The following is a 15,713-nucleotide window of genomic DNA, read 5'->3' as shown; positions in this document are numbered from 1 at the left end:
CAAATATGGGTTAAAAAATGATCAAGAGAAAAATGGTAAAGGAAAAAAACAAGTAAGAGTGCATATAATGTCACTTTAAGCATGTCCACAAACAAACACCGGCAGGCCCAAGCCCAGGGCAATAGAGGAGAGGGGGTGTCATCTGGTGACTCCTGAACATGTCAGCCTTGTCAGACATACTGCATTATTTATTAATTCTCAGTGTATTATAATATTAGACAAGCTTTTGGCTCTCCCAAGACTCTGGGCAGTTACAGCTCTACCATTACTAGTAACTAAACTGGTAATTAAGCCTGACATTTCACACTCAGTAGATGCAGACAAAGCATGAGGCAATGATGACAACATGTAAAAACATAAAATATAGGACTATTAGTCTCCTCCAGTATCAGCAGTATCAGTAGTGTGGGCACAACAGATCAACATGGCAATTAATCATATGCATTCTAGTTTAAAATTAATCATGTACAATCCAACTTTTGAAGCTCCTAAATTGGATACCTGGGTAATTTAGCATGACAGCATACTTATTGCTACTTTAAACTCAAATGTGAGTAAAACTTAGTTTGAACATATGTTCCGATTTCTGACTGCTAGAGCATGCACTATTTTTAATTAGTTTTAATTAATTTTATTTTGACACAAAAACTAAATGGTAAAGACACAGTACATTGAGGCAAATGTGTGATTTGTGGAATTAGGCTGCATAAATAAAATGTTATTGACAACTTCACTTTGAGGCTGCAACTAGGCTACTAAATATTTTCATTATTGACATTTTTGATTAATTAATAATTCAACTTATTCAATGTCAGTAAGTTCTGAAAAATGTCCATCACAATATAGTAGTCCAGGGTTATGTTCTGAAATGTCTTGTTTTGTTCATAAACCCATAAATATTTCATTTGTAAAGCTTTGAAACTGTGAAACGTAGCAAATCACGACTTTTGGCAAACTAGAAACACGACATTTAGCACTATTTCTGACTTTCTGGTCAGCTTTTATGTTAAGTAGAATAAATGTTCCAATAATTTTCCTGACAAAGGCGTCTGTAAAGTCAACTCATTTGAATTTTTTACTTTTTTTTTTTTTTTTTTTTTTTTTTTTTAATATAACTACCTTTAGAGACGTGACCTAATATAAACCTGTATGAACAACATACATTGCAAGGGGAAAACCTATATTTTCATCCTTGAAGTTGAGATGAACAGGCAGGCATGGGAACTCCTGAGGTTCGTTCTGGAAAGAGGTTTGACCTGTGACCCGGAAGCTGACGCCAGACCCGAGCTGTTCCATCGGCGGAGTAAAGATGGCTGACCAAGGCGCCGCAGATCCTGGTAATAACAACAATAATAAACCTGAAGCATCGGAGGGAACTATTATTAAGGTCACAGTAAAAACCCCTAAAGACAAAGAAGAAATCGCCATCGCAGAAGATGCCTCTGTCACTCAGGTTGGTTGATTTCGCTGGCGGGGAGCTGCCTGGTGCGGTTCAGCGCCGTGCTCTAACGTCATGCCCCTGCCCACAACTTCAGCTAGGAAGCTAGTTAGCCCGGTTAGCATTTGTCGTCACTCTCACCGGCTAACTGATAGTGTGTGAAATTAAAGAGGTTGTGTGTAGTGAAAGTTTTACTGCTCGAGTCAACAAGTGTTCGGCGGTATTAACGCCCTTGACAACAAATAGAGAGATATAACCAGGTTAATATTTGGAATGGCTAACCGGCTAGCCAGCTAACGGTTACAGTTAGCTAGTTAGCTAACAGCTTTGCGACCTGAACCAACCCAAGCTAACTAAGAAGCCAAACAAGTGTCAGCTGACGGGTTGCGCGCTTGCTTTGCCTCTTGCAACAAGCAACAATGGCCTGCTAGAACCGGGGAAATGATTTTGGGTGGATGGTATCCCGAATCGCTTTCATTTCCCATTTCAGCTCAACAGCTTTAAAATTGCTAAGGATTGCCCTCACTCTAGAACATTCTCACTGCTACCACTGAGTCATTAAGCTTTCCAGGGAATATACAGTATCCTCAGACCTACTGTTGGCTTGGCGACGTGTTGAAGTGAAACCATAATGCGGTACATGTAACCAGACTGTAGACAGTTTCTGTAGCTTTGTGTGACGCCCGGTTATGCTTTTTTCATTACTGTGTGATCTTAAGTGGCCATTTTTTGTGTCTTATGTCTTTATGTGCTTTATGTTCAGACATTGGACTTACATGTCTGACTTCTAAATATGTGTTGTCATTCTTACTATTACCATCTACACGTGGCTGTATGTTTGATATGCATAATGAGTGTGTACACACAACTGGCAAATATAGTTGATTCTGATTAGAAAAATTAGCATTCTTTGAGACACACATTGTACAAGGAGCGGTGTTAAAGCTGAGAACTAATGGGAATTACAGTATTCATTGTTCTCTCTATTCTTTATTTTGATCCCCACAGAGTGGTTGTCTTTCAGGGGGGCACACAAAACTATAATAAAAGTAAACAGCACACAACGTCAACAGAACAAGATAGATGGAGCAAAACAAACATAAGAAAATAAGTTAAATGAATTTGCACATGAACAGGGAAGACAAAAACATACTGTCAAAATGAACAGCAACAAAAAGAAAATAAAAAACGGCCCAAACAATATCAACCAAAACAAATATCACAACTATGTGAGATTTTTAGCTTTTGTTTTTGTGTCTTTTTGAAAGAAATTCATCTTTTAGTGTGTCTTGTGTTTGTGGTTAACATATTTCAGGCAGACGAAGCTGTTCATCTCGTTATGGGCATTGCACAACCAGATCAGAATCAGAATTCTCACCGAGCCGTACTTGTAGATAACATTAGATTTTTATTACATTTTGCATGGCAGGAATCACCTTGGTGCTCTATCTCATCTGTTTCAGTTATCAACATTCATATCCTGTATAACTGTAAAAATTGTACTGCGTACAGTTCAGTGTTAAGATACATTAAAAATTAAAGATGTAACAAGATGGTAGCTTCCTTAAGGATTAGACCTTTTTCTATTCTAATTATGCTTCATCTAATACTCCAAGATTCAGTGATTGGCACATTTGAAGTGTTTAGAGCATTGCTAATAGGATAAGTTCAAAAGTCTTTCTTGGAATTTAAGTCTTGAAGCATGCAAAAGAACAGAAACACATTGAAGCAGTACTACTGAGGTGTAACCGTGTTATTCTTAATATTATCCTTTTCATTTCCTGTTTCTTTCTCACCTCCTTTCCCTCGTTATCCCATTTCCTTTCTCATCTCTCTTTATTTCGTTATGTCTTTTAGTTTAAAGAAGAGATCTCGAGGCGATTCAAAGCCAAACAGGACCAATTGGTTCTGATTTTTGCAGGGAAGATCTTGAAGGACGGCGACAGCCTCAGCCAACACGGCATCAAGGATGGCCTGACAGTTCACCTAGTCATAAAGACAGCACACAAGTAAGGTTACATTATTAAACAAAGCATGTGGGCTCAAGAGATTATTTTTTAGTAGGCCTGTAAGATGAATTTATTTGCCTTGCAGTAAAATCTTGGTGTGGAATTAAGTAAACTGCATTTGTTTTTACATTCATGTTAAACTATCAGACACACTGTCAGCTTACTTTAGTACTGAATTTCTAATACAAGTTCAAATTATCCCTGCAGGGCAGGAGATGGCGGTAGCACCTCTGCCTCTAGCTCATCCTCCACTCAAGCAGGCAATACCTCCACCTCTAGTCCAGGTACCAACCCCTCTTCCACAGCAGGCTCCACTGGCACCGCTCCACCACCCACACAGGCGCCTAACATATTAAGTGAGTCCACCTGTGTGTAACTGTTTAAGTTCAAAACCCTTCACAAGTTCAACATCACAAAGTTAATGTGACTAACCATCACCCACCCCGTCTGGCCTCCTTCAGCTGGTTTTGGTGACCTGGCTGGTCTGTCTGGACTAGGCATGGGCTCAGCTAATTTCATGGAACTGCAGCAGCAGATGCAGAGGCAGCTCATGTCCAACCCTGAGATGCTTTCTCAGATCATGGAAAACCCGCTGGTGCAGAACATGATGTCCAATCCAGACCTGATGAGACAGATGATCATGGCCAATCCTCAGATGCAACAGCTGATGGAACGCAACCCTGAGATCTCCCACATGCTCAATAATCCTGAGCTCATGAGACAGGTAAAGGGAATGGAAAGGGACTGAATGGTTAACCTCACTCCCCGACACCTTAAGAGACACACTGGCGACTGATGCTAGTGCCCATGGGTTTTAGCCTCCTCGTCAGCATGCCCGAGGTCGCCGGCTCGAGTCAGGACCGTGCAGTACATACTCGGGGATGGTTCCAGTAGAACAGGCATGACTACATACAGTAGCTTCCCACTGCCCTTTGTTCTGTTTTTTCAGGATTTTCATGCTCTGTTTAAAATAAACTTTTTCTGCCTCCCCTTATCTCACCTCCCAGACCATGGAGCTGGCCAGGAACCCGGCCATGATGCAGGAAATGATGCGGAACCAAGACCGGGCTCTGAGCAACTTGGAGAGCATCCCAGGAGGTTACAATGCCTTGCGGAGGATGTACACAGACATCCAGGAACCCATGTTCAGTGCTGCCAGGGAACAGGTATCAGGGAGGGATGTTTACTGAAATCTTTGTTTGTTTGTGCTGTGTTTGTCTTCTTTGTTAGGATGTTTTCACACATTCTATAACCGTTGTCTTGGATTTATTTGCCAATGTTACATGGCTAACTACATTTTTTGTGTGTGTGTTTTAAAATGGGTTTAATCTTTTTCCCTGTAGTTTGGCAGCAACCCATTCTCAGCTCTAGGTGGGAACTTGGAGTCTGGTGTCCAGCCGTCACGGACAGAGAACCGAGAGCCCCTGCCCAATCCATGGGGGCCACCAAATTCTTCTAACCCCTCTGAGAGTGGAGGGGGCACCACAGGAAGCACTAGCACTACTGGGGGCACCACCCCTAGTGTGTCCAACCCTCTGGGCATCAATCCTGGCAGTCTTGGCAACGGTAAGACTGAGCAAGATTCTCAATACACCTGCATGCCAAGTCATTTATTTACTTACCTGTATACACATATACATAAATAAACCCTGTTCTTTTCTGTGTGCTGCAGGGATGTTCAACAGCCCGGGCATGCAGAGCCTACTGCAGCAGATCTCAGAAAACCCTCAGCTGATGCAGAACATGCTGTCTGCTCCCTACATGCGCAGTATGATGCAGTCATTGTCTCAAAACCCAGAGTTGGCCTCCCAGGTATGAAACAGAAAGATGTGTGTTCACACACTCATACAGATTCAGCTTGCGTTTTAACTCTTTGTTATTCTGATTGTGACCACATATGGGATCGATTTGATTATATTGAACTCTGCAGTTTGTAATGAATTGTAAATAGTAGCATCTAGCTAGGCTTGTTGTGCATTAGGCCTATAAGCCCAGGTATTTAGTGCATACTCAACAGAGGGGATAAGCTCACTTGCATTTGCAGCAAATTAGTAAGAAAGAATAAACAACACAGCTCTGACTTGATTGGTTCTAATAAACAATGCTGTCTATACAGCAAATCAGAACATCGTTACTGGGGAGTGCTGCATACACAGCGACTGGAATACTACAGAGCTTTTATTTCTGTTATTTGACATTTTATTTGTTGTTAGTCCTTTGCTAAGGTGCTAAAGCCTTTATAATTTAAATATCAACTCCAGCGAGTAAGCAGCATGGCCAGATGTGTAATGACACATTATCATAACTGTCATTCTTTCTCTCTCTGTACCAGGTTTTGATGAATAACCCCTTGTTTGCCGGAAACCCACAGCTGCAGGACCAATTCAGAGCTCAGTTGCCAATATTTCTGCAGCAGGTATCGCACTCATTTCAGTTTGATAACTCTGTCCTGGATTTTTACATTTTTCTATCGCAGTAAGACACAAAGGCAGTCCTAGTAACATAATAAAAGAAGTATGTTAATTGACACATAAGGGGCAGTATTATAGATATCTGACATAGTTTGCTCCCATTTTTTTATAAGCCTCTAGTCATTTTCTCATAAATCTCAAGACATTTGCCAAGTACGTGTATTAGGCGTGCTTTATTGTTGTTCATTTCTTTATTGTTATTATTTTAGGTATTTAGTAAACAGTACAGTAAATGCAGTCGGTCGAATTAATTAACTGCTAACTCTCTGTTTGGTTGCAGATGCAGAACCCAGAAGCCCTGTCAGTAATGACCAATCCTCGGGCCATGCAAGCTCTAATGCAGATCCAGCAGGGTCTACAGACACTGCAGACAGAAGCACCAGGCCTCATGCCCAGGTAAACTCACACAGATACACGTAAACATGTAACTTTTGTTTTGTATTTCTTTTCCCCAACTTCTGTTTTTTTCTTTTGGCCTAGTTTGATGTCAGGTGGAGTTCCTGGCATACCCACAGGTGGAGTTCCTGGCATACCCACAGGTGGAGTTCCTGGCATACCCACTGGAGGGGGCATGCCCACAGAGAACCCGGCCTCCTCACCTAGCAGTGCGGGAACAAACGCCACACAGCAGCAGCTGATGCAACAGATGCTGCAGATGTTTGCTGGAGGAGCTGGAGGAGGAGGAGGAAGTGCAACGGTACACACATGCACTGATATTAAACCCTTTACACCCGCACACCTGTTTTTTTTTATTTTTATAAATGTTCCATTAATTTTCCCCCTGCAGACCCAGACCCCAGAGGTGCGATTCCAGTCCCAGCTGGACCAGCTGAGCGCCATGGGCTTCATCAACCGCGAGGCCAACCTGCAGGCCCTCATCGCTACTGGAGGAGACATCAACGCCGCTATTGAGAGACTGCTGGGCTCACAGCCCTCGTAAAGACATACAGTACATACTGACACACAGACACGTGCATACATACATACCTGACTCATAAAAATACCCAGCATCTACAGAGAACCAAGAGAAATTTAAGTGTATTGTCCCAAACTTTACAGAAGAAACTTGGGCAGGATCTGTAAGACCCTCATTCTACATGCGTTCTCAGATCATTCCCTAGTCCCCATACTTTCTCTTTTTGCCGTCGTCCAACCAGACCTCTGTCTCAGAGTGCTGCTGTAGAGCCGGACTGAACCACTCTCAACTTGAGGGGCGTTCTGGTGCAGAGCGAAGGAGCGAAAACCTCTCCTGAAAAGGGATTCCCAACCATTTCTTCATTCACAGTTTTCTTCACATAAAACTGGAGTCGATTGTTGCAGATAAACATTTACATAATACTGATAAAACCCATGTGATGTGATTGGCTGTTGGCTCTGTTTCACACATGGCCATTGTGCGGCAGTTTGTTAGCATTTATCTAGCAAATCAATACATGAAATTTTTCTGGTATAAAGGAAGATATTTTGTCCATACAGACGTTCAACCTCATTCCTCCCCTTTTCTCCGCTCTTGACATTTTACATAAATATCTGTTTTGGCTCAAAAACTTTCACTATTTATTGCAAGTGCTTAAGTGACACCCTCCACACTTCCCTAAACTTGTAATTTGTCATTCCAGATGAAAGTGCCCACTCACAGGTGCACAGTGTCTTTTCCTCCTGAGGCACCACTGCTGTGCCTTTTATCCTTTCCTGCCCTTTGAGAGCATTGCTGGCAAATTACACCCCCACCCCACCCATACTCACCCCATTCAGTGGGTTTTTCAGAAACTCCAAATAAATTCTACACAGCATCATCCAGCATCAACTATAACCATAATCAAATATCACGTAGCAGCTCCAAAGCAGAGGGTGCTGCTAAAATGAATATGAATGAAACAAAACAAGCTTTCCTTTCATTTTAATCTGATTTATTCTTTTTATTTTTATTTTCCTTTTTTTTTTTGAGGTGCAGTTAGTACCTAGAGATGATTATGATTTGTCTCGCATAAAGTAAACGTGGAAATCAAGTGAGTAAAGAAATAATGGAAAGGCTTTAAAAACAATTCTGGTATGGTGGCACCATACATTTCTAAAATCAAGTTGTAGGTTGTGTCTTTTTTTTTTTTTTTTCTTTTTTTTTTTTGAAAATCTCAGCATTGTAGTTGTGGTAACCTTGGCAACTGCTTCTATAGCTTTGCTTTGTCTGTTGACCTCAGCTAGAGAGAAAAAAATCCATCTCCCAATTGAACATGTTGAAACTAACTTTTAACAGTACTGTACTAAAAAAAAATAAAACATGGTCAAAAACAGTCTACGCCCTGTGTGTCAGTTGATTATAGCCTTGGGATGGTTATTCAGTTTATGGTATGCTGCTGTTTTGTTTAGTATGAAAATGTTGCAAATTGATAGGTAAGATTAAACAATCTGTGTGTGGGGAACATGTGGTCATTTAAAGGCACTTTTGTTTGGTAATTATGGTAACACTTCAGATATACTACTGTACTCTATTTTCCCAATAATACCCAACAAGATTTCTGGAAAGGTGGTAAATTGGTATTAATTATAAGTAACTTTGCAGAACATGCAGAACTTTGTGGGAAGCATAAAATCGAACAGATTTGGAGTATAATGTTTTGATTCTAAAGTGATATATTTGTTTGGAAATTAACCAACTAAACTCAAAACAACTGTCTCTGTCTTCACTGTAATTAGTACCAAATTGCACAATTCTTTCCAGGAAATGTTTTAGAAAACTATTAGGTAATTCTGTATGCACCTGTAAAATAAAGCCTTAACCAATTGAGTGATGAGTCAATATAACCATGACAACCTTTTATTATTACCATTCAAGCTTAAGATCTAAATTTGCTGGTTACAACTGTATTAAATGTTTCTGTGCTATATTCCACGAAGCATTAAAATGATTACAATGTACAATCAAAATCAATCAAATCAAATCAAATTAGTCCACCGGGCCTAATCTATCCCACATCCCTGTAGGCATTAGACAGGTGGCAAAATGGCGTCGTGCTCTACTACACAGATCCACCTGTTGGGTGAGGTTTATTGTCATACAAATGAGAGTGAAAGAGTGTAGGAGAGGGTGGAGTCTGCTCCTGATGGCTGCCTGCGAGTCGTTCTACTTGTTCCACCTGACACCCCCCCCCCCCCCACCACCACCACCACCACCACCACACACACACACACACACACTCCCAGCGCTCCCTTGGGTGTCAGCTGATGAGGGAACGGCAGGCCACAGGACTCCTGCCTGCCCGTCTGTCTGTGCTCAATCAGTAGTTACCCCTGTTCACAGATAAAGAAGGAAGCAGGTGGGTGCAGCTGAACCTGTTTTTCTCCTCTCTTTTCACCCTTACTCGCCACACTGGAGGGAACGAGGAGTGAGGCTGTGTTTGTTTCGGGAACTAATATTGAAAGTGGCTTCAAGATATTTTCTACCTGAAACAGGAACCCGTCACTACTGAATGCAACATGGGGTCTGACGAGTCGTACAATTTTGTCTTCAAGGGTGAGTCGTGTTTACTTGAGCTGTGTTTGTGGAAGAAGAGCTAAAACATCCATAGTTTGTTTTACTTCTGTAGACGTCAAAGCCACCAGGTGCAACTCTAACTGCCTGCTCTAATTTCTGAGGAAGAGAGAGAAGGAAGTAAAGCAGGAAGAGATAGCTTTCTGTACATTTGACTGTAAACCATTTGAACTTTGACCTGTTAAAGAAACATATGATCTTACATTTCCTGCTTTATTCAAGAGACTGTTATGTGGTTTGTATGCGTATTTCCCTGATTAAAATAAACAGCATATGATTTTCCATTCCATTCATGCCATAGTTAGGTCAGCCACAGGGTAGATCTGCCACGTTTAAAATATGTCACTGTGTGTGGTGTCTGGTGGGGGTGACAGAAAGTCTTCATAAGGAGAGGAATGATATCTGATTCATTACAGAAAGTTACAATTTTTACAAAATAACAGTTACATTTTTGGACTTAGTGTGTAACAAAACTGCCATTAAAAAGCCATTAAAGTATATCTTCTTCTTCTTAAAACCTCCTTCTGTGGCAATCAGGAAAAGTGAATGAATTAACTTTTGACTTATCCTGTCTGTGCCCGTTTAGTGGTGTTGATAGGGGAGTCTGGCGTAGGAAAGAGCAACCTTCTGGGTCGCTTCACTAAGAACGAGTTCAATCACGACAGTCGCACCACCATTGGCGTCGAGTTCAGCACGCGGACTGTTCAGCTGGACAACTTCACCATCAAAGCCCAAATCTGGGACACAGCGGGGCTGGAGCGCTACAGGGCTATCACCTCAGCGTGGGTACACACACACACACACATATATATATATATAGATAGATAGATAGATAGATAATAAACAGGGTGAGACAGTAACAGTGACACCTTGACACACATCAGACATTCCCAGTTTTCATCAGGCTCCCAGTTTTTATTGTGAACTCCAACTCGTGTATGTTTGGTCTCACCTGGCGGACTCAGGTATTACAGGGGAGCAGTTGGAGCACTTTTGGTCTACGACATCAGCAAGCATCTGACCTATGAGAGCGCAGAGCGATGGTTGAAGGAGCTGTACGACCATGCAGATCCTCACATCGTGGTCATGCTGGTGGGAAACAAGAGCGACCTGGAGACAATCAGGACTGTGCCCATGGAGGAGGCCAAGGACTTTGCAGGTCAGTTAATAAATGTCGTCTTTGTTTTTGAATGTCCAGTCATGATGTCCCCACTTTAAATGAGCGGAAAGTGTATTTAATACTCTGTATTGTATGTCTTGCTCTTCGAATACGTCAGTGTTTATTGATTTTTATCTTTGCCTTCCTTGCTGTCCAACCCAGAGAAGAAGGGTCTCATGTATATGGAGACATCAGCGTTGGACTCCACCAATGTAGAAGCTGCTTTCAGTGAAGTCCTCACAGGTACAGGAGCTTAGTCCAAACACATGCCCTTGGTTCATCTGGCTTCTTTGAATTACCTCACTGACATGTCTTCCTTTTTGCAGCCATCCACAAGAAGGTGGCCAGCAGGGAGGTGACCCGTGGCTCCATCAGCGCTGTAACCCTGACCAACTCCATCAGACCCAGCAGTGAGGCGCAAGAGGAGCGCAGAGGCTGCTGCAAGAACTCCTAACAGACTGCCCTGTCCACGTTGATCCACCTTGACTGTCGTTCAAGCTTAAGCATGACATCATTCACTCCCAATTTTGAAGAGCGAGTTACCTGCTTCACACTAGAGCAGTTAATGTACAGACCTCTTTAAATATAAAAGCTGTATAGTATATAACTCAATAACAAAATATTTTATACATTTTACTTTTTGTGGTGGCGAATGGGTGCTTTTTTACTATAGATAGCTGTGCATTTATTTTCCTTTATATTCATGTTTTTAAAGAGCCGTTGTAAATTGGACTGCTTTCATAAAGGAATGCACTGGGATTCATTTGGAATAAATTATTTATGTTATTCTGTCTGCATGTAATTATCTCACAAAGACATGAATTTATTATATTCGTTAGACACATCTAAACTAGATGAGGGAACGGGAGAGAGGGCTGATGGGAAATAAAGACGTGTGGTGGAACAAGAACTCAAAACCTTTACTCAAGGAAAACTAAACCTGGTGTTCGGACCCCTGCAACAGTCGCAAAGTGATAACTGATGTAGAAAATAAGAAAACTAAAAGTCCTCTGATATCGTGTACAATTGTTTTTTTTGTTATTGTGAAATCCAGTAATTTTACCTCTTCAGATGAAACAGTATAAGAAGAACAAAAAAATTCCCTCATGGACTGAACATCTGACGTCTCTCAGAAGTCAGTTGGGTGGTACCAGTAGACACTGTTTCATATTATGAGGTCACACTCAAAAACAACAGGAAATGCTTTACTCTCAGGAGCTGAAGGTGTTTTGTCTCTTCTCCGTCTGTAGATGGCAGTGCTGATGCTGCAAATTGAATTAGAAGAATCCGTACTGTGGAGTGCAATGCATTTGTTCCCCCTCTCTCCTTTCCTTATTAACTCCAGTATATATCATACCACCATCTGGTCACACTGTTTATTCCATTAATGATCATGATATTAAGCTCATGTGGCGCTGCAGTGTTGTCGCCATGGTAGCAGCCTGTTATGCCCTCTTTTACAAGCTAATCAGTGTGCCCATTAATTAATACTTTTCTCACAAATAGAATGTTCATTCACAGACCTTGTTGAGTGTGTGTATGTGTGTAAGTAGATAATCTCCAGATTATGGATGTAATTGGGCAGGCTCATATGGAACAACTAAGAGAATATAAATCTACAGCAGTGGTAGTTAATGACATTTTGGACAGATAGTGCTCTATCTCTGGCTCACACATGTGCATGAGAAACCTTTACTTGTGTGTGTGTGTGTGTGTGGGGTGTGTCCCCAAGCAAGATTTCTCTGCCAGAGATCATTTTGCTGCAGTGAAATGACCACAAACGCATTTATTAACTTTCTCTTATGAAGATATGATAGGGAAGGCTCTGCACCGGCCAATAAATGTTTAATTATTTCCTGAGAATGAAGATATTTTTATGGGCTGAGAAAAAACATCTGGTGTAATAACCCACGCCGACTGAACAGGCTGCACAGGTTGAAAGCCTGGTCATGATATCTGTAAATTTCCCTCAGCCTAGAGGTAAGTTTGCATTAAATGATGAAATGAAAAAATTACAAGCTCTCTGGTCTTTATTAGAATGAGGAGAGTTAGATTTTGTACCACATTACAGATTCTCGCAAATTCCCCCTGGATCTGTTTGTATGTGTGTGTGTACGCCCTTCTGACCTCGCCCTAAAGATAAAGCTCTCACGGTGGTTGGAAAGACTTGGATTTAGCGCATACACGTGGTAGCCATTACCCACATGCTACTTGACATGTGTAGCCTGTAAAAAGTGTGTCTGAAAGCAGGACTCATGATGAGCGGCACCCCTGACCCCCCAACATGGAGCTCTTTATCTCCCATTTACGAGACCCTTTTCCTCCAGCACTTTGTGGGGAACCTTTTCAGCCAAGAATTTACAGTCACAGTATCACATCTGTTTGGGTATAATTGTGACCTTTATGTTGTTATGACCTTTCACCACATGGAGCTTGGCTCTTTTCTAAAACCCACACTTATGGAATCCATCATCTCTATAGCCTTCCTATTTCTCCTCCCCTCTCCCAATTCCTGATTCTACCGACTCTTGACTTTTTCCTGTCAGGTTTTACAGAGCTGCTTTTTTTGTTGTTTATTTCAGCTTCCTGTGTTTGTTTGCTTGTTTATATGCACAATTACCAGAGGCTGACACAAGACCCTATAAACTTCCATTCACATACGCACAAGATCTCAAAAAACATCTGCACTCTTGTCTGTTTTTTCTCTGTGCAAATTTATCCCAGTCCCTCAAACCCAGAAGATTCCTGAAACACACACACACACACACACACACACACACACACACACACACACACACACACACAAAGGGGTATTTTGTGTTTTTTTTGTAGCAGCTTTGTGACAATGCATTTTCAGCTAATCTAATGGTTTTAAGTGGAAGAAATATGTTCTCAACCCGTAACCCTTACAAAAAAGTGGAGGTCACTTCATAGCCAAAATTGTGATTTGTTATCATTGTCCCAACATGGGTGATGTGTGTGCGCATGCCTACATCAGTGCATGCAAACACAAATCAAAGTCCATAACAGCCGGCATTCCTCCATCCATCTTGCGTCTGTCACTGCATGTCTGTGGAGAGCACATATTTTAAGGTTTTCACGTCAGCGGACATCAACACATAAATAGAATCAAAGTCCATGCACACTGATTACCATGGCAATGTTGTTATGGCGACCAATCAAAGGGAGAGGTGAGCTGATGGGTGGCTGTGCGTTCAGACTCTCTACTCCCCAAAATGCGCAGTAGAGAGAGAGAGTTGAGAATGAGCTGAGAGGTGGATTATTGTCTGGAGGTGATTGGAGAGAACATTTTAAGAGCGTCTTTATCACCCCTGCTTGAAGACTTGAGCTGTTTAGTCTCAGCCCAGCTTGTTATGAGATTAAAACATGCTTAAAAATCCGTTTCTATCACTGTGCGTGTGTGTACATTTGTGTGCCTTCTTGTGTTTAGTCAATTAACTTCTTTTAAAGCCTCTAATTTCATGAGGGAGCCTGTTGTGCTTGGCCGCCAGCATTCAAGGCCCAGCTGGGGTCACAAGATTCCTTTCCGGCGTGCAATTAAACAGGTTGCCAGCGACAAACAGAGCCGAGAGCTTCAGCATCGGTTCACTTAACATAATATTACACACCTCAGTTGCTATGACAGCCACGGTGTTTGTGAGTCTGTGATGCTAAACGGCTGCAGGTGTAAAATGATGCAGGGAGCCATTATTTGAGTGCCGCTTTCAGCTGAAACCTGAGAGCAGAAACAGTATAAAATAACATATCTCCAGTGTGACAGGTGAGCTTTCTGCTGAGTCTACATTTGTGCTTAAGTGATGAGATCTGGAGAGCAGGAGGCAGATCATGTTTTAGTCAGTAAATTACAACTTTTTTTCAGCCACAGTAGCTCAATGAAGTCAGGAGACATGACTTTTGCCTGGTGTCATGCACTGACCACAAATCCACTGACCCTGGTCCAACGTTTTACTTTCCAGAGCAAAGTTTCACACCATTTTGATGGTGATTTTTGGCACAATTAGTACACTTGAAGACAGAAGACAGCTGGCTACATCTAGAATATGAAACCCAGAGACTCCAAATGTGTGAAACTTTACAGCTGCCCCTTTCCAAGGGAGGGGGAAAAAAGGCAATAATACCACCCGGCCCCTAAAAGTGCTCTGCTCTTTCTCAGAGGAAAACAAAATGTCTGGCAATACAGTAAGTGACAAAAGGGGCGTTAAATTGAGTTTGTGAGTAGATATTTCCATATGTGTATTTTTCTCCTCCTCAGCTTTTGTTCCATGTGGCTCCTGGACGGAGGTACTGGTCCCTTCCAGATGACATGCCTCAAGCCAGGAGATCCTGAGCATGTATTATTTCATTTCACTCTGCGGTTTTGTTGTGCGAGTCCTTGTAGTGAGCGCTGCAGTTTCTAAGCAGAAATGTGCACCTATTAAATTAGCCTACTTGTTAGTTCAAGCACACAGAGGCAGTGTGTGCGCATTTTGAGGACAACAGTTGTTGGATTGACGGCCTTCCTGAGCTGGAGTTGTAGATTGTGGGAAAACACATGTTGTTGGGGGGGGGGGGGGACACGCTTGGGCTTGATGACAAGAAAGTTGAACCAAGGTCACTGCCCAGAGATACAGCACACTTAAACTCTCTACAGATGTGTGTGAGTGTGTGAGCAGGACATAAAGACAGGCATCCACATAGAGTCATTTTTCAGTGTGAATATGTGCATGCATATATGCATGACATAAGTCTGCATAAATGCACGACAGCCTGTGATGGTTTTAGCTGGACTGTGCATGTTGTGTGTAGTTTCATCTCTATGCAGTGAAAGCTTCAGGACATCTAAAAATACCATGGGCCCCAGAGGAAAGTGAGGATGGGAAACCATTTACGGAACCATAAGAAGAACCCAAGGCTCCTTCCAGAAACAGGAGCCCAGCAGGGAAGCCCGCAGACAGGAGTGGCCTGGATGCGAAGGATTTCCCCTCATTCTTCTTAAGCATGCAGTTTTGTTTATGACATTGCCCAGAAAAGCTGAATAAGTAACTTTGTTAAAAAGGGGATTCCCTTCTTTCTTTTATATTTAGTCACACACTGTATAAAACCTAAG

General features: G+C 41.9%; 2 protein-coding genes across 2 annotated transcripts; both read left to right on the top strand.

Annotated features, from left to right (window-relative positions):
- Positions 1–1,309: 1,309 nt before the first annotated feature.
- LOC119906754 (ubiquilin-4-like) lies at positions 1,310–8,210 on the top strand. Its single transcript, XM_038724088.1, has 11 exons — positions 1,310–1,453; positions 3,296–3,447; positions 3,655–3,803; positions 3,909–4,171; positions 4,455–4,613; positions 4,791–5,013; positions 5,120–5,259; positions 5,780–5,863; positions 6,199–6,314; positions 6,399–6,615; positions 6,706–8,210. The coding sequence occupies exons 1-11, from the start codon at positions 1,310–1,312 to the stop codon at positions 6,856–6,858; spliced, it is 1,800 nt and encodes a 599-aa protein (XP_038580016.1). The 3' UTR covers positions 6,859–8,210.
- Positions 8,211–9,123: 913 nt separating this feature from the next.
- Positions 9,124–11,408, top strand: LOC119906753 (ras-related protein Rab-25-like). The gene is made up of 5 exons (XM_038724087.1): positions 9,124–9,429; positions 10,034–10,229; positions 10,413–10,606; positions 10,769–10,849; positions 10,933–11,408. Exons 1-5 carry the CDS (start codon positions 9,393–9,395, stop codon positions 11,058–11,060), a joined length of 636 nt encoding a protein of 211 aa, XP_038580015.1. The 5' UTR covers positions 9,124–9,392; the 3' UTR covers positions 11,061–11,408.
- The last annotated feature ends 4,305 nt before the right edge of the window (positions 11,409–15,713 follow it).

Source organism: Micropterus salmoides, unplaced genomic scaffold (assembly GCF_014851395.1).
Source record: "Micropterus salmoides isolate LMB-PRFRI ecotype aquatic unplaced genomic scaffold, ASM1485139v1 Ms_hic_scaffold_17, whole genome shotgun sequence".
NCBI lineage: Eukaryota > Metazoa > Chordata > Actinopteri > Centrarchiformes > Centrarchidae > Micropterus > Micropterus salmoides.
Note: the sequence above shows the minus strand (reverse complement) of the source record. Positions and strands in the feature narration are given on the sequence as shown.

Excerpts from the sequence above, each read along its gene's own strand:
- LOC119906754 (XM_038724088.1), top strand. The coding sequence starts at position 1,310 with ATGGCTGACCAAGGCGCCGCAGATCCTGGTAATAACAACAATAATAAA. Across the intron at positions 5,014-5,119 it reads TCCTGGCAGTCTTGGCAACG|GGATGTTCAACAGCCCGGGC; the intron begins GTAAGACTGAGC and ends TGTGTGCTGCAG. Across the intron at positions 6,315-6,398 it reads GCACCAGGCCTCATGCCCAG|TTTGATGTCAGGTGGAGTTC; the intron begins GTAAACTCACAC and ends CTTTTGGCCTAG.
- LOC119906753 (XM_038724087.1), top strand. The coding sequence starts at position 9,393 with ATGGGGTCTGACGAGTCGTACAATTTTGTCTTCAAGG. Across the intron at positions 10,230-10,412 it reads TACAGGGCTATCACCTCAGC|GTATTACAGGGGAGCAGTTG; the intron begins GTGGGTACACAC and ends TGGCGGACTCAG. Across the intron at positions 10,607-10,768 it reads GGAGGCCAAGGACTTTGCAG|AGAAGAAGGGTCTCATGTAT; the intron begins GTCAGTTAATAA and ends TGTCCAACCCAG.